The 21,887-nt window shown below is 42.9% G+C and overlaps 3 protein-coding genes across 6 annotated transcripts; all 3 read right to left on the bottom strand.

Moving 5' to 3' along the window:
- Positions 1–780: 780 nt before the first annotated feature.
- Positions 781–6,282, bottom strand: LOC143219584 (transient receptor potential cation channel protein painless-like). 2 transcript variants are annotated; one of them, XM_076445522.1, is made up of 4 exons: positions 6,140–6,282; positions 4,826–5,187; positions 3,654–4,389; positions 781–3,012 (listed from the first exon to the last, which is right to left on the bottom strand). In XM_076445522.1, exons 2-4 carry the CDS (start codon positions 5,174–5,176, stop codon positions 1,391–1,393), a joined length of 2,709 nt encoding a protein of 902 aa, XP_076301637.1. In that variant the 5' UTR covers positions 5,177–5,187; positions 6,140–6,282; the 3' UTR covers positions 781–1,390. The 2 variants fall into 2 exon arrangements, with proteins under 2 accessions (XP_076301637.1, XP_076301642.1); XM_076445527.1 differs by lacking the exon at positions 6,140–6,282 and having other exon boundaries at positions 4,826–5,278.
- A 1,379-nt stretch (positions 6,283–7,661) lies between these two features.
- LOC143219611 (transient receptor potential cation channel protein painless-like) lies at positions 7,662–14,257 on the bottom strand. Of its 3 annotated transcripts, XM_076445533.1 has the most exons (5): positions 14,117–14,252; positions 12,996–13,182; positions 10,932–11,269; positions 9,760–10,495; positions 7,662–9,118 (listed from the first exon to the last, which is right to left on the bottom strand). In XM_076445533.1, the coding sequence occupies exons 3-5, from the start codon at positions 11,256–11,258 to the stop codon at positions 7,662–7,664; spliced, it is 2,520 nt and encodes an 839-aa protein (XP_076301648.1). In that variant the 5' UTR covers positions 11,259–11,269; positions 12,996–13,182; positions 14,117–14,252. The 3 variants fall into 3 exon arrangements, with proteins under 3 accessions (XP_076301648.1, XP_076301644.1, XP_076301645.1); XM_076445529.1 differs by lacking the exon at positions 12,996–13,182 and having other exon boundaries at positions 14,117–14,257; XM_076445530.1 differs by lacking the exons at positions 12,996–13,182; positions 14,117–14,252 and having other exon boundaries at positions 10,932–12,989.
- Positions 13,772–20,827, bottom strand: LOC143219635 (transient receptor potential cation channel protein painless-like). Its single transcript, XM_076445539.1, has 5 exons — positions 20,670–20,827; positions 20,152–20,332; positions 18,850–19,211; positions 17,665–18,403; positions 13,772–17,015 (listed from the first exon to the last, which is right to left on the bottom strand). Exons 3-5 carry the CDS (start codon positions 19,198–19,200, stop codon positions 15,589–15,591), a joined length of 2,517 nt encoding a protein of 838 aa, XP_076301654.1. The 5' UTR covers positions 19,201–19,211; positions 20,152–20,332; positions 20,670–20,827; the 3' UTR covers positions 13,772–15,588.
- Positions 20,828–21,887: the final 1,060 nt, after the last annotated feature.

The following is a 21,887-nucleotide window of genomic DNA, read 5'->3' as shown; positions in this document are numbered from 1 at the left end:
AAAAAAGTAGGTCGTTGGATTCGTCTTGACGCCAGCTATAACATAATGAAATTATGCGAAATTAGCGAGGTGGCCAAGGTACCCGATCTTCGTACATGACTGAGGCCATTTGAGGTTAGAATAGTCGCGAATGGCGAAAAAAGCGCCTTACATACTATAACTGCCCAGAGTGGCCAGACTGGGCCAGACGAGTCCGATGCAGGGGGTGTAAGCTGCAATGGAAATAGGTGGTCCAGTATATGTAGTTCGGCCCTAGCAGGCCCTGGTACTGAGGTGGCGTTGATGGCATGCCAGCGCATGCGCACTGATCATGAACGACGCGACGTCACCAAGCGGAAGCCAACCACAGCCAAGGAAATAGTTGGTCCAGTATATGTAGTTCGACCCTAGTACTGAGGTGGCGTTGGTGTCGCTGCAGTTTTTGCGATACATATACCAAAATTTTCAATGCTTTTATAAGATCGTCGGTGGGCCAATCAGCTAAAGAGTTGGACTACCAAGCGGTAGACCGAGGTTCGAATCCTGTTGGGGTAAACAGTTTTTTTTACAACCGTCTACCGCTTTATATCTATATATACTGCCATTAGTTCGGCCCAGTTCGGCCCTACTACTGAGGTGGCGCTGAAATACTGGCCACTTCTTTAACACGGCAGCTTGCACCCCCTGGTCCGATGGTCCGACCCAATGTCGTCAGATGAGGGGAGTCACGGTGAAATGATGTACCCTCTCTCTGATGACCAGAGTACATGCGTGTGCGCGACGGAGATTTAGTGGGGCGAATGGAAGACACGTTGCGCGTGCGCGATGGGGACGCAACAATGACATGACATTTCGCAAGTTTTAGGTTATTGCCGCGTAAAATTCACCCATTTACTTATTTCACATACTATGTAATTATTGATCCATTTATGTCTATGTTGTGAGTTGTATTTCTTTAAAATGTAACGTTACAAATAAAACATAATTTGTCAATTTATCATGTAGAAGAAAAATGAGTGAATTTATTATCCCAGTCTCTTTTATGCAACTATTTTTGAGGAGCGTATGAGGGTTAACACAGTGTTAAAATATGTTATGATTTATTGATTTTACTGGAATGTAACTCATACATACAGATTTCAAGATTTTTTCAATTGTACATATAAAAGTAAGCATTCATACTTCGCTTCAAGACTGAAACTCCCACATGTTACAATTCATTTTATTTATAATAAAGAATGTTTACAGTCTCTATTTAGAACGACCCACATGATTCATTTCATTAAGTAGGTACATGTACATAATAGGTAAATACGATACGATACGCGGCAATAACCTAAAACCTGCGAAATGTCAGTCGTTGTTGCGTCTCCACCGCGCACGCGCAACGTGTCACATATTACTCTGGTCATCAGAGAGGGGGTACCTTGTATTCCCCTCGAGTCACCTCGAGTGACGGTTCGGTCACTTTCTGGCGACACTGGTCCGACCCAGAGTGGCCAGACGAGTCCAACCCCGACCCTAGCCACCCTGACTCCAGCACTCTCATATACTCTCTGTCTGGACGTTTTCCGATCGTGAGGAACGGCTGAAGCTTCCACGGACGAACATAGGATCTTTCTGTGTTCATTGGGCTATGAAGGCCCCGTTTCAGAGACCTCAGCATGTCCTTCAGTATCTCCAATTCACTAATGATCCTTTTGGTGTCCGATTTCTGATCTCTTCTCGACAGTATCTCTCTAGCTGGCTTGGCGATACCGGAGTCCATCTTAGGAATACTTAGATCGATGGTGTGTTTGTTTTCCTTCAAACATTCCGGTGGCAGAAGGACCTTGTCCGCGAGATAGGGGATGGGTCTGGCACGCCAGAAGCGTAAGCTGGTATTGAACAGCCAGCAATTCGGCGAATGATTGTAGGGCGTGTTAAGGGCTAAACTCTCAACATCAGAGATCATCCTGATCTTGTAGATCAAACCAACGAGCTCAGCCTTGCCGACAATCTTGGCAGTGTCGTTGACAGCCAAACCATTCAGGAGATTGAACAACACCATGGTGATCACGGACACGAACAGCACGAAGGCCAGGCGGTTCGTGACCGGATGTTCGTCGAAAGATATGCTTCCCATGTCGCCGGTGAGCATGATGATCGTCTTGAACATCGATTGGCCGAGGTCCAGGAAGTTCTCTTGGTTATTGAACAAGACGAAGAAGCCGACTGCGAACGAGAAGATCAGTGTAATGTAAACGAACAGAAACCGAAGGAATTTCATGAACACCGTTATGAACATTTCGATATCCATGGACAGCGTGGAGTAGTGGCCCATCTTGATCACCAGCAGCCAAGAGAAAGACAGTATCACCACGGCAGCGATGCTGTTATGGACGTCGCCGAACAACATAGAGAACCCGAGAATCGCCAGCCCCATCTCGCACCAGTTTGTAATGTTCGCTAAGTAGCAACATGGCGATAAAATCAGTTGGAACAGCTGCCAAAGCGCGAACACCAGGAACATGCCAGCAAGTGCGCTGAACATGATATTACTAGTTCGTTCCGGTGCCGGCTGATCTGTTGGGTTGCTATTGTCGATGTTTATTTTACTTACAACGTACACACACAGTATAACGTAGAGGAGCAAGTGGAAAAAGAAGCTCGCGTTCAGCACCAGACTTATTCTCTGCCACTTCAGATCGATGAACGACGAGAGTAACGGGTGTTTCAGCAGTTCTTTCAAACCGCTGTTGCCAGCGATACTCTGGAACACGTCCATTTCTCGATTTTGTTGGTTGTTGTTTCGATTGTTTTGAGGGATCAAGCATTTGTAGTCGAGCTCGATCTGATAACCTTTCCTCTCTCCTTTTCGGGCTTGGATGCAGTCGTCGAAGTACTGAGATAGTGTGGATGCGGGTATGTCGGCGACTGCTGGCATACCGTATTTGTTCCTCTGACCGATGTAGCTTCCTTTTTCTAGAAGCATCATCACTGCTTCGCGGCTGTCGGCTCTGGCTGCGTAGTGCAGCGGAGTGTTTCCTTTCCCTGTAAACAGTTTTCTTTTAGTCATCTTTGGAGGCCTCGGTAACGTTACAGAAACGCAACTGTTTCTTAACTACCCGCGCTGGTGTAAAAAGTACACCAATACAATAATATATATACTGTTCAGAGCACGAGAGAAAACTAGCGGGTGGGGAACGGGGCAAGAGGAACGCAAAGGCAATCTTCTTCACCCCTTCCCTGCCTGCTAGTTTTCTCTGGTGCTCCGCACAGTACTCAGTTACACAGTGATACACGTGGTGTACTGAATACACCGCGCGGGTAGTTACGTGAAAATTCAGGGCGCGGGTAGTTAAAGGTTAAACAAGTTTCTTCTCAGTGAGCAATCTGCTCGATTTTGGACTAACTGCTGCATCCGCATAAGCATCGCTTTATGCTGGCGGCTTGTGCTTTCCAAAATCGAGCAGATTCCGAGCACCCTTAGCTTCGAGCATCGTTCTAACAGCGTAATGCCTGCCATCTGCTCGCCAGACTGTGCTCGATATATGCTCGATGCAGGTCTGGCTGACTGGGAACTTAAACTACGTTTTGTAGAAAAAAAAGGAACTGTCCGGATACTTTTGAGCGGTAGTGTAAATGCATAAAGAGCCGCAGTCTAGTTATCAGCAATAAAAGACGATACTTACGATCGGCGCAATTCACATCTACATTCTTCATGTTCAGGATAAGCCTGAGACATTCGAGGCGGTTCGAGACACTTTCCTTGAAGGTTCCGCCGGGGATTCCCAGTTCCATGCAGGCCTCCAGTAGCAGATTGTTCGCAGCACCAGGGTCCGCATCGAAATTGCCCATTATCAGACGGAGAATATGCGGCGAGCCATTTTGGATCGCTTTGACTGCGGCTTCTTCCAAGTTGCACCTGCTCGTTAGTTTCTCGAGCAGCTTGGAGACCGCGTTCTTGATATTATGCTCAGCAGCCAACACGATGAGATCCTCGATCTCGATCGGTTCATCCTTCGGCATCTTTCTCAAGCAGTCTAGGAAATTGGTCTCGTCGTTCCCTTGCAGGTGGTATATGAGATCGTTTACGTCCAGCGGTCTGTCTGTATGCTTAGGTAGCAACAGTTCTGGCATGTTCCTCTCTAGGACATCTCTCGTGGTCTTTCCGTTGTAATCTCTGTAGCTGTCCAGGTCTGGAGGGCGCGTCGATTTTTCTAATATCAGTTCAGCCATGGGTCTCTGTTTCTTCATTGCTGCCACGTGGAGGGCGGTTAGACCTTTGTTATTGGGCACATACGGGTTAGCTCCTTTCTCCAGGAGTAACTCCGCGCATCTCAGGTTTTTGGTGGTCACCGCGATGTGTAGTGCGGTCTGAGCACCAGCTCGCAAGTTAGGATTGATCTGCGGGTTCTCCAACAGCACCTGTCAACGGCAATGTATCTTTAGCTCGATTTCTCACAAATTTTATAATAATACGTGCTCCAATAAAGAAATTCATTGAATAATTAAATAAAGAATGTGAAAGCGGTCATTTGAACAGTCGTGGGGTCCGAGTACTTCTTTCGTACGGATACAATTAATTTATAATACATTCAGGTATTCAGATACTTCGCCTCGACTACTCAGATACTTGCACTGCTTGAGGTATCTTTCTACAGGTGTCGCAATACATGTGTCAATCAATTGTTATAGATGCCTCACAGTCAATCATCAAAAATCCATCAGTGATATCTGCTTAGAAATGCATTCTTCTAACACTCAGAACGTCGTTATTTTTATGAATTTGAGCAAATCCGTTTGCAGACATGTTTCTAAAGGCGGTACCAGGTAAGGGGTTAACATTTAACGTCCGACGTACCTGAAGAACATGCTCATGACCCTTTTCCGTGGCGTAGTGGATCGCAGCACGGTTCTCTTCCTTGTTGATCCTGTTCACATTGGCTCCGTTCTGCAAAAGAATCTGAACGAATTCGTGCAGACCTTCCTTGCAGGCGATATCCAGACATGTTTCCTGCGATCCGTTATTCGGGAACACACGGTTCACGTCGATGCCGCTTTTGGGCAGTTGCTCGATCAGGCTTTTGAAGTTCTTGGTGCTCTTCGAACGCATATAGCCGAGAAGCTGTGCATTCACCAACGATGACTTCGTTGGAGACAAACGGTATTCGGTCAACAGGTGCATCTGCAGACACTCGTCTTCCGGCTCCATTGTTCTAACGGCTGGAACACGACAGGCATATTTAACAGAAGTACCGAGTATTCGGTACTCTCTACTCTACTTGAGTACTGAGTACTAGATCGAGTACTCAGGTGCAGTGGCGGGTTTAGCGGTAAGCGGACTAAGCGGCCGCGTGGGGACCCGGGATATTTTTCATTACTTTTCTTTTTTCTTAATAATTCTATGAGAGCTTTCTTGGATGGTGCTATTTCTAACTCGAGTTTCAGGGCCCCAAATTTTCACCGCTTGGGGCCTCCGTTTGACTTGAAAGCCGCCGCCGCTCGGATGCCTTATTCATTTCGACACGAGCGTCTAAATACCCACTCAATTACAATCGGAGTACTTGAGTATACATTTAGTTTGGAAAAGAGTACTCAAATACCTGCTCGATTTAACACCGACTACTATGATGCTGAACTAACTTAATTAAAGAAACTAAAGGAAATGGCATGACGAAGTAACAGGAAGTTCAGGCAATAATGAAACATTACCGCACGAATGCTAATGACTAGACTGCGGATCTTTATGCAAAATAAAAATTGCCTGTGTCGATTTGCAAGAAATAGTAACTAAATGGAATGTTCTTACTTCCCATAATAGTTTCAATAGAGGAGAAATGATCTATTGACATCTTCAATTTTTTAAATATTTTCGACAATTTTGAATTTCATATGCTCAATTTTGCTATAAATGCATAAGATCTAATGATTACGGATGATTTATGCAAAAAAATTTTCTGGAGTGAAGTAGATATTTACCTTCTCTCTTAGTGCGTTCAATATGGTGAAAATAATACAACAGTATACACCAATAACAATAATATAAATGCATAAAATCCGCTGTCTACTGAAGACGCATTACGAATGAAACTCGCCGGACGACCTAATAAAACTGTGTATTGGGATTCTTCCGATAATTTTAATGTTAGATAAATAACGAAAATGCGAAGCTTACCTTACATTCGGGAATATGACTTTTGACCAGAATTTCGTCGGTCGACGATTAGTCGTTAGTTATGCAGAGCGACAGAAACACGGACCGGATGCGTTTCCTGATGTCAGCTCGGGTTCGAATGAACGCGGTAGCGTTCACCTTTATTATCACCTCCGTTATCACCTGCGGAGTATCATAGATCGTCACTGTAATCGCGCTGAATCAATTCGAATCGATCCACGAAACGCGAGATCCGAAGCGATGGTCGACGTCCGACGTTGTGTCTCTTTTTCGCACGTTCGAAAAAAGAGACAGATGCGTCGGACGTCGGCCAAATCGGACGAAAACGGATCCACTGTGCGCGTACCCTTATTCTACTTGTTCCGATGTTAATGTTGCATGCAGACGTCGTATTAGATACGAATATACAGGGTGGAACATTTGAAACAGGTCCTCCGAATTGTATCTTCCGAATGTCCCAGCCTGTATATTTGTCGATTTATGAATGCGATGTAATTTATGATATGTTGCTTAGTGTATACATATTTGATTTATTTGAGATTTATTTTTGTATTTGATACTTGAATTTCATTCAGACATAGCATGGTTCTATGTATATGCATATAGTTGTACTACTTACAGAAATCTCGTTTTTACATTACAGGTACGTTCAATTCAAACGATAAAATGCATTCGCTTTACTTTTAGCCTGCCAATCATACATATATATATACGTCAGTGGAATATTTCAGACATCATGGTGCAACACTCATTATAAAAAATGTGCGCTTCTTAATCTTATCGAAGATAATAAGTTTCTTTCTGTCTATTCTGATAGAACGATGTTGAAGACATGTCGAAAGCAAATCCAGGAAGCTTCGAATCTTCTCGTCTTTCATAAATGCATACAATCCGCAGTCTATTCGTCTAGGTATAACGTTTTGTAGCTACTGTTCGCACATGTAGATCTTATTTATTGTACAATTACAATACTCGATCAATGACGCGTTTATCATCATTGACTTGATAAAATAAAATACTCATTTTGTTTACAGTCTGGATATAATAAAGTATAAAACTCCTCGAACATCTTAATCGTTAGTCAACGTAATATATTATAACAACACTTAAAATCAACGATTGTAAGACGATCATTCGCAAAAATGAAATGATCGTAACTAGACGACAATGGTGTAGCAATAGCTATTATAACTGCATAATGATTTTTCTATTTTTCTATTTCGTCATCATCGAAGTTGATGCAACAACGTATCGTTGAACACTGGGCAATTGGCACTTGTAAGAGAGAGAGAGAATACTACACTAAAAATATGATGTTCAACCTTCAGTTACTCGCACTCCACTTTCTACATAACTGTTTTACACGGAACTTGATATGACTCCAACATAAATAAATGTTTATGGAATGAAATAAGTCGACACCTCTGTTCACGCTTGAAACACTAAATCTCAAGGTTTGGGACTGTAAGTATGTATTCTATGTGAGTAATTAAAAGATAAATAGGTCTTTAACGAACAGTCTTCAACTATCTCTTCGAACGTTGACATTATTATTATCAAGGCCCAGTGTCAGGGACCACAGCATGTCCTTCACTATGTCGAATTCACCGATTAATTCCTTATATCTACCGATGATCCTTTCGGTGTCCGATTCCTGATCTCTTCTCGACAGTATCTCTCTAGCTCGCTTGACGATACCGGAGTCCATCTTAGAAGTATTTGGATCGATGGTGTGTTTGTGTTCCTTCAAACATTCCTTTGGCAAAAGGACCTTGTCCGCGAGGTATGGGATGGGTCTGGCTCGCCAGAAGCATGAGCTGGTATTGAACAGCCAGCAATTCGGCGAATGATCGTAGGGCTTGTTAAGGGCTAAACTCTCAACATCAGAGATCATCCTGATCTTGTAGATCAAACCAACGACCTCAGCCGTGCCGACAATCTCGGCAGTGTCATTGACAGCCAAACCATTCAGGAGATTGAACAACACTATGGTGATCATGAAGACGAACAGCACGAAGACCAGGCGGTTCGTGACCGGATGTTCGTCGAAAGATATACTTCCCATGTCGAATTCGCCGGTGACCATGATGATCGTCTTGAACATTGATTGGCCGAGGTTCGGGAAGTTCTCTTTGTTCTTGAACAGGACGAAGAAGACGACTGCGAACGCGAAGATCAGTGTAATGAAAACGAACAGAAACCGAAGGAACTTCTTCAACACCGTTATGAACATTACGATATCCATGGACAGCGTGAAGTAGTAGCCCATCTTGATCATCAGCAGCCATGCGAAAGACAATATCACCACGGCATCGATGCTGTTATGGACGTCGCCGAACAACATAGAGAACCCGAGAATCGCCAGCCCCATCTCGCAACAGTTTTTAATGTTCGACAAGTAGCAACATGGTGATAAAATCAGTTGGAAGAGCTTCCAAAGCGCGAACACCAGGAACATGCCAGCAAGTGCGCTGAACATGATTTTACTAGTTAGTTCTGATGCCGGCTGATCTGTTGGGCTGCTATTGTCGATGTTTATTTTACTTACAACGTACACGCACAGTATAACGTAGAGGAGCAAGTGGAAAAAGAAGCCCGCGTTCAGCACCAGACTTATTCTCTGCCACTTCAGATCGATGAACGACGAGAGTAACGGGTGTTTCAGCAGTTCTTTCAAACCGCTGTTGCCAGCGATACTCTGGAACACGTCCATTTCTTGATTTTGTTGGTTGCCGGTTGGATTGTTTCGAGGGATCAAGCATTTGTAGTCAAACTCGATCTGGTAGCCTTCCCTCTCTCCTTTTCGGGCTTGGATGCAGTCGTCGAAGTACTGAGACAGTGTGGATGAGGGTATGTCGGCGACTGCTGGCATACCGTATTTGTTCCTCTGACCGATGTAGCTTCCTTTTTCTAGAAGCATCATCACTGCTTCGCGGCTGTCGGCTCTGGCTGCGTAGTGCAGCGGAGTGTTTCCTTTCCCTGTAAACAGTTTTCTTTTAGTCATCTTTGGAGGCCTCGGTAACGTTACAGAAACGCAACTGTTTCTTAACTACCCGCGCTGGTGTAAAAAGTACACCAATACAATAATATATATACTGTTCAGAGCACGAGAGAAAACTAGCGGGTGGGGAACGGGGCAAGAGGAACGCAAAGGCAATCTTCTTCACCCCTTCCCTGCCTGCTAGTTTTCTCTGGTGCTCCGCACAGTACTCAGTTACACAGTGATACACGTGGTGTACTGAATACACCGCGCGGATAGTTACGTGAAAATCCAGGGCGCGGGTAGTTAAAGGTTAAACGAGTTTCTTCTTAGTAAGCAATCTGCTCGATTTTGGACTAACTTCTGCGTCCGCATAAGCATCGCTTTATGCTGGCGGGTTGTGCTGTCCAAAATCGAGCAGATTCCGAGCACCCTTAGCTTCGAGCGTCGTTCTGACAGCGTAATGCCTGCCATCTGCTCGCCAGACTGTGCTCGATATATGCTCGATGCAGGTCTGGCTGATTGGGAACTTAAACTACGTTTTGTAGAAAAAAAAGGAACTGTCCGGATACTTTTGAGCGGTAGTGTAAATGCATAAAGAGCCGCAGTCTAGTTATCAGCAATAAAAGACGATACTTACGGTCGGCGCAATTCACATCTACATTCTCCATGTTCAGGATAAGCCTGAGACATTCGAGGCGGTTCGAGACACTTTCCTGGAAGGTTCCGCCGGGGATTCCCAGTTCGATGCAGGCCTCCAGTAGCAGATTGTTCTTAGCACCAGGGTCCGCATCGAAATTGCCCATTATCAGACGGAGAATATGCGGCGAGCCATTTTCGATCGCTTTGACTGCGGCTTCCTCCAAGTTGCACTTGCTCGTTAGTTTCTCGAGCAGCTTGGAGACCGCGTTCTTGATATTATGCTCAGCAGCCAACACGATGAGATCCTCGATCTCGATCGGTTCATCCTTCGGCATCTTTCTCAAGCAGTCTAGGAAATTGGTCTCGTCGTTCGCTTGCAGGTGGTATATGAGATCGTTTACGTCCAGCGGTCTGTCTGTATGCTCAGGTAGCGGCAGTTCTGGCATGTTATTCCGTAGGTCATCTCTCGTGGTCTTTCCGTTGTAACCTTTGTAGCTGTCCAGGTCTGGAGGGCGCGTCGATTTTTCTAATATCAGTTCAGCCATGGGTCTCTGTTTCTTCATTGCTGCCACGTGGAGGGCGGTTAGATTTTTGCTATTGGGCACGTTCGGGTTAGCTCCTTTCTCCAGGAGTAGCTCCGCGCATCTCAGGTTTTTGGTGGTCACCGCGATGTGTAGCGCGGTCTGACCACCAGCTCGCAAGTTAGGATTGATCTGCGGGTTCTCCAACAGCACCTGTCAACGGCAATGTGTCTTTAGCTCGATTTCTCACAAATTTTATAATAATACGTGCTCCAATAAAGAAATTTATCGAATAATTAAATAAAAAATGTGAAAGCGGTCATTTGAACAGTCGTGGGGTCCGAGTACTTCTTTCGTACGGATACAATTAATTTATAATACATTCAGGTATTCAGATACTTCGCCTCGACTACTCAGATACTTGCACTGCTTGAGGTATCTTTCTACAGGTGTCGCAATACATGTGTCAATCAATTGTTATAGATGCCTCACAGTCAATCATCAAAAATCCATCAGTGATATCTGCTTAGAAATGCATTCTTCTAACACTCATAACGTCGTTATTTTTATGAATTTGAGCAAATCCGTTTGCAGACATGTTTCTAAAGGCGGTACCAGGTAAGGGGTTAACATTTAACGTCCGACGTACCTGAAGAACATGCTCATGACCCTTTTCCGTGGCGTAGTGGATCGCAGCACGGTTCTCTTCCTTGTTGATCCTGTTCACGTTGGCTCCGTTCTGCAAAAGACTCTGAACGAATTCGTGCAGACCTTTCTTGCAGGCGATATCCAGACATGTTTCCTGCGTTCTGGGATTCGGGAACTCACGATTCACGTCGATGCCGCTTTTGGACAGTTGCTCGATCAGGCTTTTGAATTTCTGGGTGCTCTCCGAACGCAGATAGCGGAAAAGATGTGCCAACGATTCTCTAGATGCACCAATGCTGACAGCCTGAAGCTCGGTTTCCGATCCCATTGTTTTAACAGCTGGAACACGACAGGTATATATTCAACAGAAGTACCAAGTTTTCGGTACTCTTTACTCTACTTGAGTACTGAGTAGTAAATCGAGTATTCAGGTGCAGTGGCGGGTTAACGGTAAGCGGACTAAGCGGCCGCGTGGGGACCCGGGATATTTTTCATTACTTTTCTTTTTTCTTAATAATTCTATGAGAGCTTTCTTGGATGGTGCTATTTCTAACTCGAGTTTCAGGGCCCCAAATTTTCACCGCTTGGGGCCTCCGTTTGACTTGAAAGCCGCCGCCGCTCGGATGCCTTATTCATTTCGACACGAGCGTCTAAATACCCACTCAATTACAATCGGAGTACTTGAGTATACATTTAGTTTGGAAAAGAGTACTCAAATAACTGCTCGATTTAACACCGAGTACTAAGATGCTGAACTAACTTAATTAGAGGAACTAAAGGAAATGGCATGATGAAGTAACAGGAAGTTCAGGCAATAATGAAACATTACCGCACGGATGCTAATGACTAGACTGCGGATCTTTATGCAAAACTAGAGGGTTATTGTTGCTCGCTCGCTTCGCTCGCTCGCGAGTAGGGTTGTTTTTGCTCGCTCGCTTTGCGAGCTCGCGGATAGGACTGCTCTTGCGAAAGGGTTAGTGGTACGCATGGCTAGTAGTACCTATAGCTATTAATGTTTTTTTTTTATTTGGTGTGTGACTCTCCAAGAGTCACACAAAGAACTTCCCGATTAGTTAGTTGTAGTATATTATTATCATTATTAAGTGTACGTTTTAAGAAGATTATACGTTTTCAGGGAAATTCAATAGTTTTCTACTTATCAAAATGTTTGCTATATGGCGTCGCATTAAACCAACATCGTATGCTCGTTGCTCGCTTGGTTCCTTGTTATAGCATACTAATGTTGCAAAATAAATTGTCTTAATTAATTTTTCGCAAACGATACAACTCCTCATTATCCGGGTTTGCAGTATTGATCTTGGTTTTCTTCGATACTGTTAATTTAAATTGTCCCAAAATATATAAACCGCGCTCAATTTATAAACTCTGCTCAGTGCTACATACAACATTTGTAAAGTTCGCCTTTCTGATTTTTTAAAATCCAAACATACTTTCTCGTATGTTTGTCCCTGACTTTTATGAAACGTAATCGCTTCAGCAGGAACCACTGGAAATTGACTACGTGTGATTTGATATTTTTCCTCACTCGACATATTTACTTGATTCGATATTTTTATTATTGGTGTAAAATTTTGATTAATATTTGCATTTTTCATATAATCACGATAACGAGTTCTTACTTTCACTCCTACTTTGGCCAATTGAAAATCTAACCACAATATAGGCGGAATTTTAGTATTTTCTTGAAAAGTAATAAATTTTAATATTCCGCATGTGTGTGCGCCATTAACCAATCCGTTTTCAACATCAATGTTATTAATAATTATCATATAGTTTATATTAATTTTCAATTTAATCTCAGTTAATAATTCGTTTTGAACTGATTGTTTTTTTAAAGATTGTAATATAAATTTTTTTTTGTACTTTCATCGATATTCTTTGAAAATGTATTCTCGGGAGTAGAGATGATTAACTCACTCTTGCATTGGGATAATTTTCGATTATTGTAAGCGGAAACATCATCGTAAGGTACAAAAAAAAATTAAAAAAAAAATTTTTTTTTTAATTTTAAAAAAATCGAAAAAAAAATTTTTTGTGTAATTACGTTTGTTTCTTCGGTGGAAACTTTCCGTTCTCTCGTATAAATTGCATTGTTGAATGAACTTCTTTCGAAAAAACGAAAAAAACTGAAAAACTACTTGACCAAAATGGACCAAAATCTAATCAGCTCCAAGTTACAGCGGGGCACATCTATTGCATTATTCATCATCCTGATCGCGTTGTTACTTTTTCTGAAAACATTAACGAAAAATTTGATAACATAGAAACGGCCATACGCATGCACACACACACACACACACACACACACACATACGAACATTTTGCTGAAAATAGTCTAAAATGACTGCAGTGACCATGAAACGTGAAGATCTGCTAAAAAATCGATTTTTGATTTTCGGGGTCATTACAATAACTTCCCTATAAAATCGGGAAGTTAATAAAAAATGCCTGTGTCGATTGCAAGAAATAGTAACTAAATGGAATGTTCTTCCTTCCCGTAATAGTTTCAATAGAGGAGAAATTATGTATTGACATCTTCAACTTTTTAAATTTTTTCGACAATTATGAATTTCATATGCTCAATTTTGCTATACATGCATAAAGATCTAATGATTAGGGATGATTTATGCAAAAAAAATTTTCTGGAGTGAAATAGATATTTACCTTCTCTCTTAGTGCGTTCAATATGTTGAAAATAATATAACAGTATACACTAACAACAATAATATAAATGCATAAAATCCGCTGTCTACTAAAGACACGTTACGAATGAAACTCGCCGGACGAGTCTAATAAAACATAGTATTGGGATTCTTCCGATAATTCTAATGTAGTAGTAGTATTTATTTATTTCAGCCTCGCGGCCAAGAAATTGGACTTGGATTACAAATCTCTAAGTCATTCATCCCTCTATTCCTCCATCCATCCATTCCTCCACTCATCCATCCATATCCCATGCCACAACAAATGTCTTCTTGTCTATAATCTATGTTGGTCAATCTAACTGTCCCCCCGCTAATTTTGCCTCTCTCTCTTTCCTTTTGATTATTTCATTCCATTTTTTCTCTATACTCCTAACCCATTCTACTGTTTCTCCCACTCTTTCCTCCTGTACTATCTCCGATAATTCTAATGTTAGATAAATAACTAAAATGCGAAGCTTACCTTACAATCGGGAATATGACTTTTGACCAGAATCTCGTCGGTCGACGATGAGTCGTTAGTTATGCAGAGCGACAGAAACACGGTTCGGATGCGTTTCCTGTTGGCAGCTCGGGTTCGAATGAACGCTACAGCGAGTCTATGAACAGTAATTGCAGCGCGCGACTTGTTTGGGCGTTATCACCTGCGGAGTATCATGGATCGTCATTGTAATCGCGCTGAATCAATTCGAATCGATCCGCGAAACGCGAGATCCGAAGCGATGGTCGACGTCCGACGTTGTGTCTCTTTTTCGCACGTTCGAAAAAAGAGACAGATGCGTCGGACGTCGGCCAAATCGGACGAAAACGGATCCACTGTGCGCGTACCCTTATTCTACTTGTTCCGATGTTAATGTTGCATGCAGACGTCGTATTAGATACGAATATACAGGGTGGAACATTTGAAACAGGTCCGCCGAATTGTATCTTTCAAATGTCCCACCCTGTATATTTGTCGACTTATGAATGTGATGTAATTTATGATATGTCGCTTAGTGTATACATATTTGATTTAGTTGAGATTCATTTTTGTATTTGATACCTGAATTTCATTCAGACATAGCATGGTTCTATATGCATATAGTTGTACTACTTATAGAAATTTCGTTTTTACATTACAGGTACGTTCAATTCAAACGATAAAATGCATTCGCTTTACTTTTAGCCTGCCAATCATACATATATATATATATACGTCAGTGGAATATTTCAGACATCATGGTGCAACAGTCATTATAAAAAATGTGCGCTTCTTAATCTTATCGAAGATAATAAGTTTCTTTCTGTCTATTCTGATAGAACGATGTTGAAGACATGTCGAAAGCAAATCCAGGAAGCTTCGAATCTTATCGTCTTTCATAAATGCATACAATCCGCAGTCTATTCGTCTAGGTATAACGTTTTGTAGCTACTGTTCGCACATGTAGATCTTATTTATTGTATTGTAAAATAAAATACTCATTTTGTTTAGAGCCTGGATATAATAAAATATAAAACTCCTCGAACATTTTAATCGTAAGTCAACGTAATATATTATAACAACACTTAACATCAACGATTGTAAGACGATCATTCGCAAAAATGAAATGATCGTAACTAGACGACAATGGTGTAGCAATAGCTATTATAACTACATAATTATTTTTCTATTTTTCTATTTCGTCATCATCGAAGTTGATGCAACAACGTATCGTTGAACACTGGGCAATTGGCACTTGTAAGAGAGAGAGAGAATACTACACTAAACATATGATGTTCAACCTTCAGTTACTCGCACTCCACTTTCTACATAACTGTTTTACACGGAACTTGATATGACTCCAACATAAATAAATGTTTATCGAATGAAATAAGTCGACACCTCTGTTCACGCTTGAAACACTAAGAGACACTAAGAGTAATTAAAAGTTAACAAAAGTCTTTAACGAACAGTCTTCAACTATCTCTTCGAACGTTGACATTATTATTATCAAGGCCCAGTTTCAGGGAGCTCAGCATGTCCTTCAGTTTCTCCAATTCACCGATGATCCTTTCGGTGCCCGATTCCTGATCTCTTCTCGACAGTATCTCTCTAGCTCGCTTGACGATACCGGAGTCCATCTTAGGAATATTTGGATCGATGGTGTGTTTGTGTTCCTTCAAACATTCCTTTGGCAAAAGGACCTTGTCCGCGAGGTATGGGATGGGTCTGGCTCGCCAGAAGCATAAGCTGGTATTGAACAACCAGCAATTCGGCGAATGATCGTAGGGCGTGTTGAGGGCTAAACTCTCAACATCAGAGATCATCCTGATCTTGTAGATCAAACCAACGAGCTCAGCCTTGCCGACAATCTCGGCAGTGTCGTTGACAGCCAAACCATTCAGGAGATTGAACAACACTATGGTGATCATGAAGACGAACAGCACGAAGACCAGGCGGTTCGTGACCGGATGTTCGTCGAAAGATATACTTCCCATGTCGAATTCGCCGGTGAGCATGATGATCGTCTTGAACATCGATTGGCCGAGGTCCAGGAAGTTCTCTTGGTTCTTGAACAAGACGAAGAAGACGACTGCGAACGAGAAGATCAGTGTAATGTAAACGAACAGAAACCGAAGGAACTTCTTGAACACCGTTATGAACATTTCGATATCCATGGACAGCGTGGAGTAGTGGCCCATCTTGATCACCAGCAGCCAAGCGAAAGACAGTATCACCACGGCAGCGATGCTGTTATGGACGTCGCCGAACAACATAGAGAACCCGAGAATCGCCAGCCCCATCTCGCACCAGTTTTTAATGTTCGACAAGTAGCAACATGGCGATAAAATCAGTTGGAACAGCTTCCAAAGCGCGAACACCAGGAACATGCCAGCAAGTGCGCTGAACATGATATTACTAGTTCGTTCTGATGCCGGCTGATCTGTTGGGCTGCTATTGTCGATGTTTATTTTACTTATAACGTACACGCACAGTATAACGTAGAGGAGCAAGTGGAAAAAGAAGCTCGCGTTCAGCACCAGACTTATTCTCTGCCACTTCAGATCGATGAACGACGAGAGTAACGGGTGTTTCAGCAGTTCTTTCAAACCGCTGTTGCCAGCGATACTCTGGAACACGTCCATTTCTCGATTTCGTTGGTTGTTGTTTCGAGGGATCAGGCATTTGTAGTCGAGCTCGATCTGATAACCTTTCCTCTCTCCTTTTCGGGCTTGGATGCAGTCGTCGAAGTACTGAGATAGTGTGGATGCGGGTATGTCGGCGACTGCTGGCATACCGTATTTGTTCCTCTGACCGATGTAGCTTCCTTTTTCTAGAAGCATCATCACTGCTTCGCGGCTGTCGGCTCTGGCTGCGTGGTGCAGTGGAGTGTTTCCTTTCTCTGTAAACAGTTTTCATTTAGCCTGCTTTTGAGGTCTCGGTAAAGTTACAGAAACGCAACTGTTTCTTTAGCCTTTAACTACCCGCGCTGGTGTAAAAAGTACACCAATACAATAATATATATACTGTTCAGAGCACGAGAGAAAACTAGCGGGAGGGGAACGGGGCAAGAGGAACGCAAAGGCAATCTTTTTAACCCCTTCCCTGCCTGCTAGTTTTCTCTCGTGCTCCGCACAGTACTCAGTTACACAGTGATACACGTGGTGTACTGAATACACCGCGCGGGTAGTTACGTGAAAATTCAGGGCGCGGGTAGTTAAAGGTTAAACAAGTTTCTTCTCAGTGAGCAATCTGCTCGATTTTGGACTAACTGCTGCATCCGCATAAGCATCGCTTTATGCTGGCGGGTTGTGCTTTCCAAAATCGAGCAGATTCCGAGCACCCTTAGCTTCGAGCATCGTTCTAACAGCGTAATGCCTGCCATCTGCTCGCCAGACTGTGCTCGATATATGCTCGATGCAGGTCTGGCTGACTGGGAACTTAAACTACGTTTTGTAGAAAAAAAAGGAACTGTCCGGATACTTTTGAGCGGTAGTGTAAATGCATAAAGACCCGCAGTCTAGTTATCAGCAATAAAAGACGATACTTACCATCGGCGCAATTCACGTCCATATCCTCCATGTCCAGGATAAGCCTGAGACATTCGAGGCGGTTCGAGACACTTTCCTTGAAGGTTCCGCCGGGGATTCCCAGTTCGATGCAGGCGGCCAGTAGCAGCCTTTTCGCAGCATCAGGGCCCGCATCGTCGAAATTGTCCATTATCCGACGGAGAATATGCGGCGAGCCCTTTTGTATCGCTATGACTGCGGCTTTCTCCAAGTTGCACCTGGTCGTTCGTCTCTCGAGCAGCTCGGAGATCGCGTTCTTGAAATTTTGCTGAACAGCCTCCACAATGAGATTCTCGATCTCGATCGTTGCACTCTTCGGCATCGTTCTCAAGCAGTCTAGGAAACTAGCCTCGTCGTTCGCTTTCAAGTGGTATATGAGATCATTTACGTCCAGCTGTCTGTCTGTATGCTTAGGTAGCAACAGTTCTGGCATGTTCCTCTCTAGGACATCTCTCGTGGTCTTCTCGTTGTAATCTTTGTAGCTGTCCAGGTCTGGAGGGCGCGTCGATTTTTCTAATATCAGTTCAGCCATTGGTCTCTGTTTCTTCATTGCTGCCACGTGGAGGGCGGTTAGACCTTTGTTATTGGGCACATACGGATTAGCTCCTTTCTCCAGGAGTAGCTTCGCGCATCTCAGGTTTTTGGTGGTCACCGCGATGTGTAGCGCGGTCTGACCACCAGCTCGCAAGTTAGGATTGATCTGCGGGTCCTCCAACAGCACCTGTCAACGGCAATGTGTCTTTAGCTCGATTTCTCACCATTTTTATAATAATACGTGCTCCAATAAAGAAATTTATCGAATAATTAAATAAAAAATGTCAAAGCGGTCATTTGAACAGTCGTGGGGTCCGAGTACTTTTTTCGTACGAATACAATTAATTTATAATACATTCAGGTATTCAGATACTTCGACCATTTCGCCTCGGCTACTCAGATACTTGCACTGCTTAAGGTATCTTTCTACAGGTGTCGCAATTGCATGTATCAATCAATTGTTATAGATGCCTCACAGTCAATCATCCAACATCCATCAGTGATATCTGCTTAGAAATACATTCTTCTAACACTCATAACGTCGTTATTTTTATGAATTTGAGCAAATCCGTTTGCAGACATGTTTCTAAAGGCGCTACCAGGTAAGGGGTTAACATTTAACGTCCGACGTACCTGAAGAACATGCTCATGACCCTTTTCCGTGGCGTAGTGGATCGCAGCACGGTTCTCTTCCTCGTTGATCCTGTTCACGTTGGCTCCGTTCTGCAAAAGAATCTGAACGAATTCGTGCAGACCTTCCTTGCAGGCGATATCCAGACATGTTTCCTGCGATCCGGGATTCGGGAACACACGGTTCACGTCGATGCCGCTTTTGGGCAGTTGCTCGATCAGGCTTTTGAAGTTCTTGGTGCTCTTCGAACGCAGATAGCCGAGAAGCTGTGCATTCACTAACGATGACTTCGTTGGAGACAAACGGTATTCGGTCAACAGGTGCATCTGCAGACACTCGTCTTCCGGCTCCATTGTTCTAACGGCTGGAACACGACAGGCATATTTAACAGAAGTACCGAGTATTCGGTACTCTCTACTCTACTTGAGTACTGAGTACTAGATCGAGTACTCAGGTGCAGTGGCGGGTTTAGCGGTAAGCGGACTAAGCGGACTAAGCGGCCGCGTGGGGACCCGGGATATTTTTCATTACTTTTCTTTTTTCTTAATAATTCTATGAGAGCTTTCTTGGATGGTGCTATTTCTAACTCGAGTTTCAGGGCCCCAAATTTTCACCGCTTGGGGCCTCCGTTTGACTTGAAAGCCGCCGCCGCTCGGATGCCTTATTCATTTCGACACGAGCGTCTAAATACCCACTCAATTACAATCGGAGTACTTGAGTATACATTTAGTTTGGAAAAGAGTACTCAAATACCTGCTCGATTTAACACCGACTACTATGATGTTGAACTAACTTAATTAAAGAAACTAAAGGAAATGGCATGACGAAGTAACAGGAAGTTCAGGCAATAATGAAACATTACCGCACGAATGCTAATGACTAGACTGCGGATCTTTATGCAAAATAAAAATTGCCTGTGTCGATTTGCAAGAAATAGTAACTAAATGGAATGTTCTTCCTTCCCGTAATAGTTTCAATAGAGGAGAAATGATGTATTGACATTATTGACATCTTCAATTTTTTAAATATTTTTTAAATTTTGAATTTCATATGCTCAATTTTGCTATAAATGCATAAAGAAATTTTCTAGAGTGAAATAGATATTTACCTTCTCTCTTAGCGCGTTCAATATGTTGAAAATAATATAACAGTATACACTAACAACAATAATATAAATGCATAAAATCCGCTGTCCACTAAAGACGCATTACGAAATAAACTCGCCGGACGACCTAATAAAACAGAGTATTGGGATTCTTCCGATAATTCTAATGTTAGATAAATAACTAAAATACGAAGCTTACCTTACAATCGGGAATACGACTTTTGACCAGAATTTTGTCGGTCGACGACGAGTCGTTAGTTATGCAGAGCAACAGAAACGCGGTCCGGATGCGTTTCCTGTTGCCAGCTCGGGTTCGAATGAACGCGACAGCGAGACTATGAACAGGAATTCCAGCGCGCGACTTGTGTGGGCGTTATCACCTGCGGAGTATCATGGATCGTCATTGTAATCGCGCTGAATCAATTCAAATCGATCCGCGAAACGCGAGATCCGAAGCGAACGGCAACATGCCGGAACGCTGATCCTACATAAATCGCTCCGGCGATTCCTCGACCGTGAAATCTACCTCGTCACTTCACGAAACAATCTCGCATTGAAATGTTAAATAGCCTGCAATATTAATCGCACAGAACACCCCGATATACGACTTTCGTTGAATCCAACGCGAACCACTTGTTGAATACATTTAGAGATCTACATCTGTTATATCGAAGTTCGCGAGGATTAATCACGGATTAATAAATATCGCTGTCCTACCGTGGATCAATCTCCTCGACGAAGACGATTCGACTCTCGGAACATGAAACTAACTCTCTCACGACTACGTTTCACATCGAGCAGACTGACAACAAGCTACAGTGTGCTGACCAGATCCCCGCATGGTGATGTCAGCGTGGCAAGTGAGAGGGGAAATATTAAATGACCGACAGTGTTCTGAACGCCTCTGCACACTCGACAACTTCTATTGCAGTTAAAATACTGGTACAGGGTGACAAGAAATAACGGAGTTAATCATTTCTTATTATAATTCTGTCAAATTGACGAATTTTGATAATCCAAATAATAACAACCATAACATGGACCTATAGTATTCATATATTTAAGAAGTTTCGAAATGGCCACCCTTTGCGCCGATATTGAGGCTCAAATGTGTCTTGAAATTTTCGGCAACGGGCCGCAGCTCTTCTGGCGTCATTCGGCCCCACTCCTGGTACAGAGATTTTTTCAATGACTCCAAATTTTTATGGGGCCGAGCACAGACCCTGGCCTCCAAAATCGACAACACGCTGTAATCCATCGGTTTGAGATTCGGTGAGTACGGCGGCCATTCCACAGATGAACTCTATGAACTCTAGCGTTTAGTCGATTTTGGAGGCCAGGGCCTGTGCTCAGCCCCATAAAAGTTTCGAGTCGCTGAAAAAATCGTTGCGCCGCGCCGGGTGTGGGACCGAATGACGCCGAATCGGCTCAAAGGGTGGCCACTTCGAAACTTCTTAAATATATGAATACTAAAGGTCTATATGTTATGGTTGTTATCATTTGGTTTTTCAAAATTCGTCGATTTGACAAAATTATAATAAGAAATATTTAACTCCGTTATTTCTTGTCACCCTGTACAATATGTAACTCGCTTTTATCGTTCCTTCTTCTTGTAACAGTTTTATCAGAGAAATTCGGTATAATACTCCCTGCTCCGCGGAATTCTCTTTGTCAGAATCGACGGCTGCCTCGGTCTTCTGTGATCAGAAGATTATACTGTTTTTAACCCTCTTATAATTTCAAAGAACGACAACATTCAAAATAAAAATAATAACTCACTTTGGTTGTTCTTTCCTTTTGTAACAGTTTTATCAGCAATTCGGCATAATACTGTACCGAATAAGTTTTGAACCCTCTTCAACTCAAAGAACAAAAATATCTCTTTCGAAAGGCCAAGTAAAAAACTAGATAAGAAAAAGAAAATAAGTTCTGTTT

This window comes from Lasioglossum baleicum, chromosome 2, assembly GCF_051020765.1.
Source record: "Lasioglossum baleicum chromosome 2, iyLasBale1, whole genome shotgun sequence".
Taxonomy (NCBI): Eukaryota; Metazoa; Arthropoda; class Insecta; order Hymenoptera; family Halictidae; genus Lasioglossum; species Lasioglossum baleicum.
The sequence above is the reverse complement of the archived record's forward strand: the minus strand, read 5'-3'. Positions and strand labels throughout refer to the sequence as shown.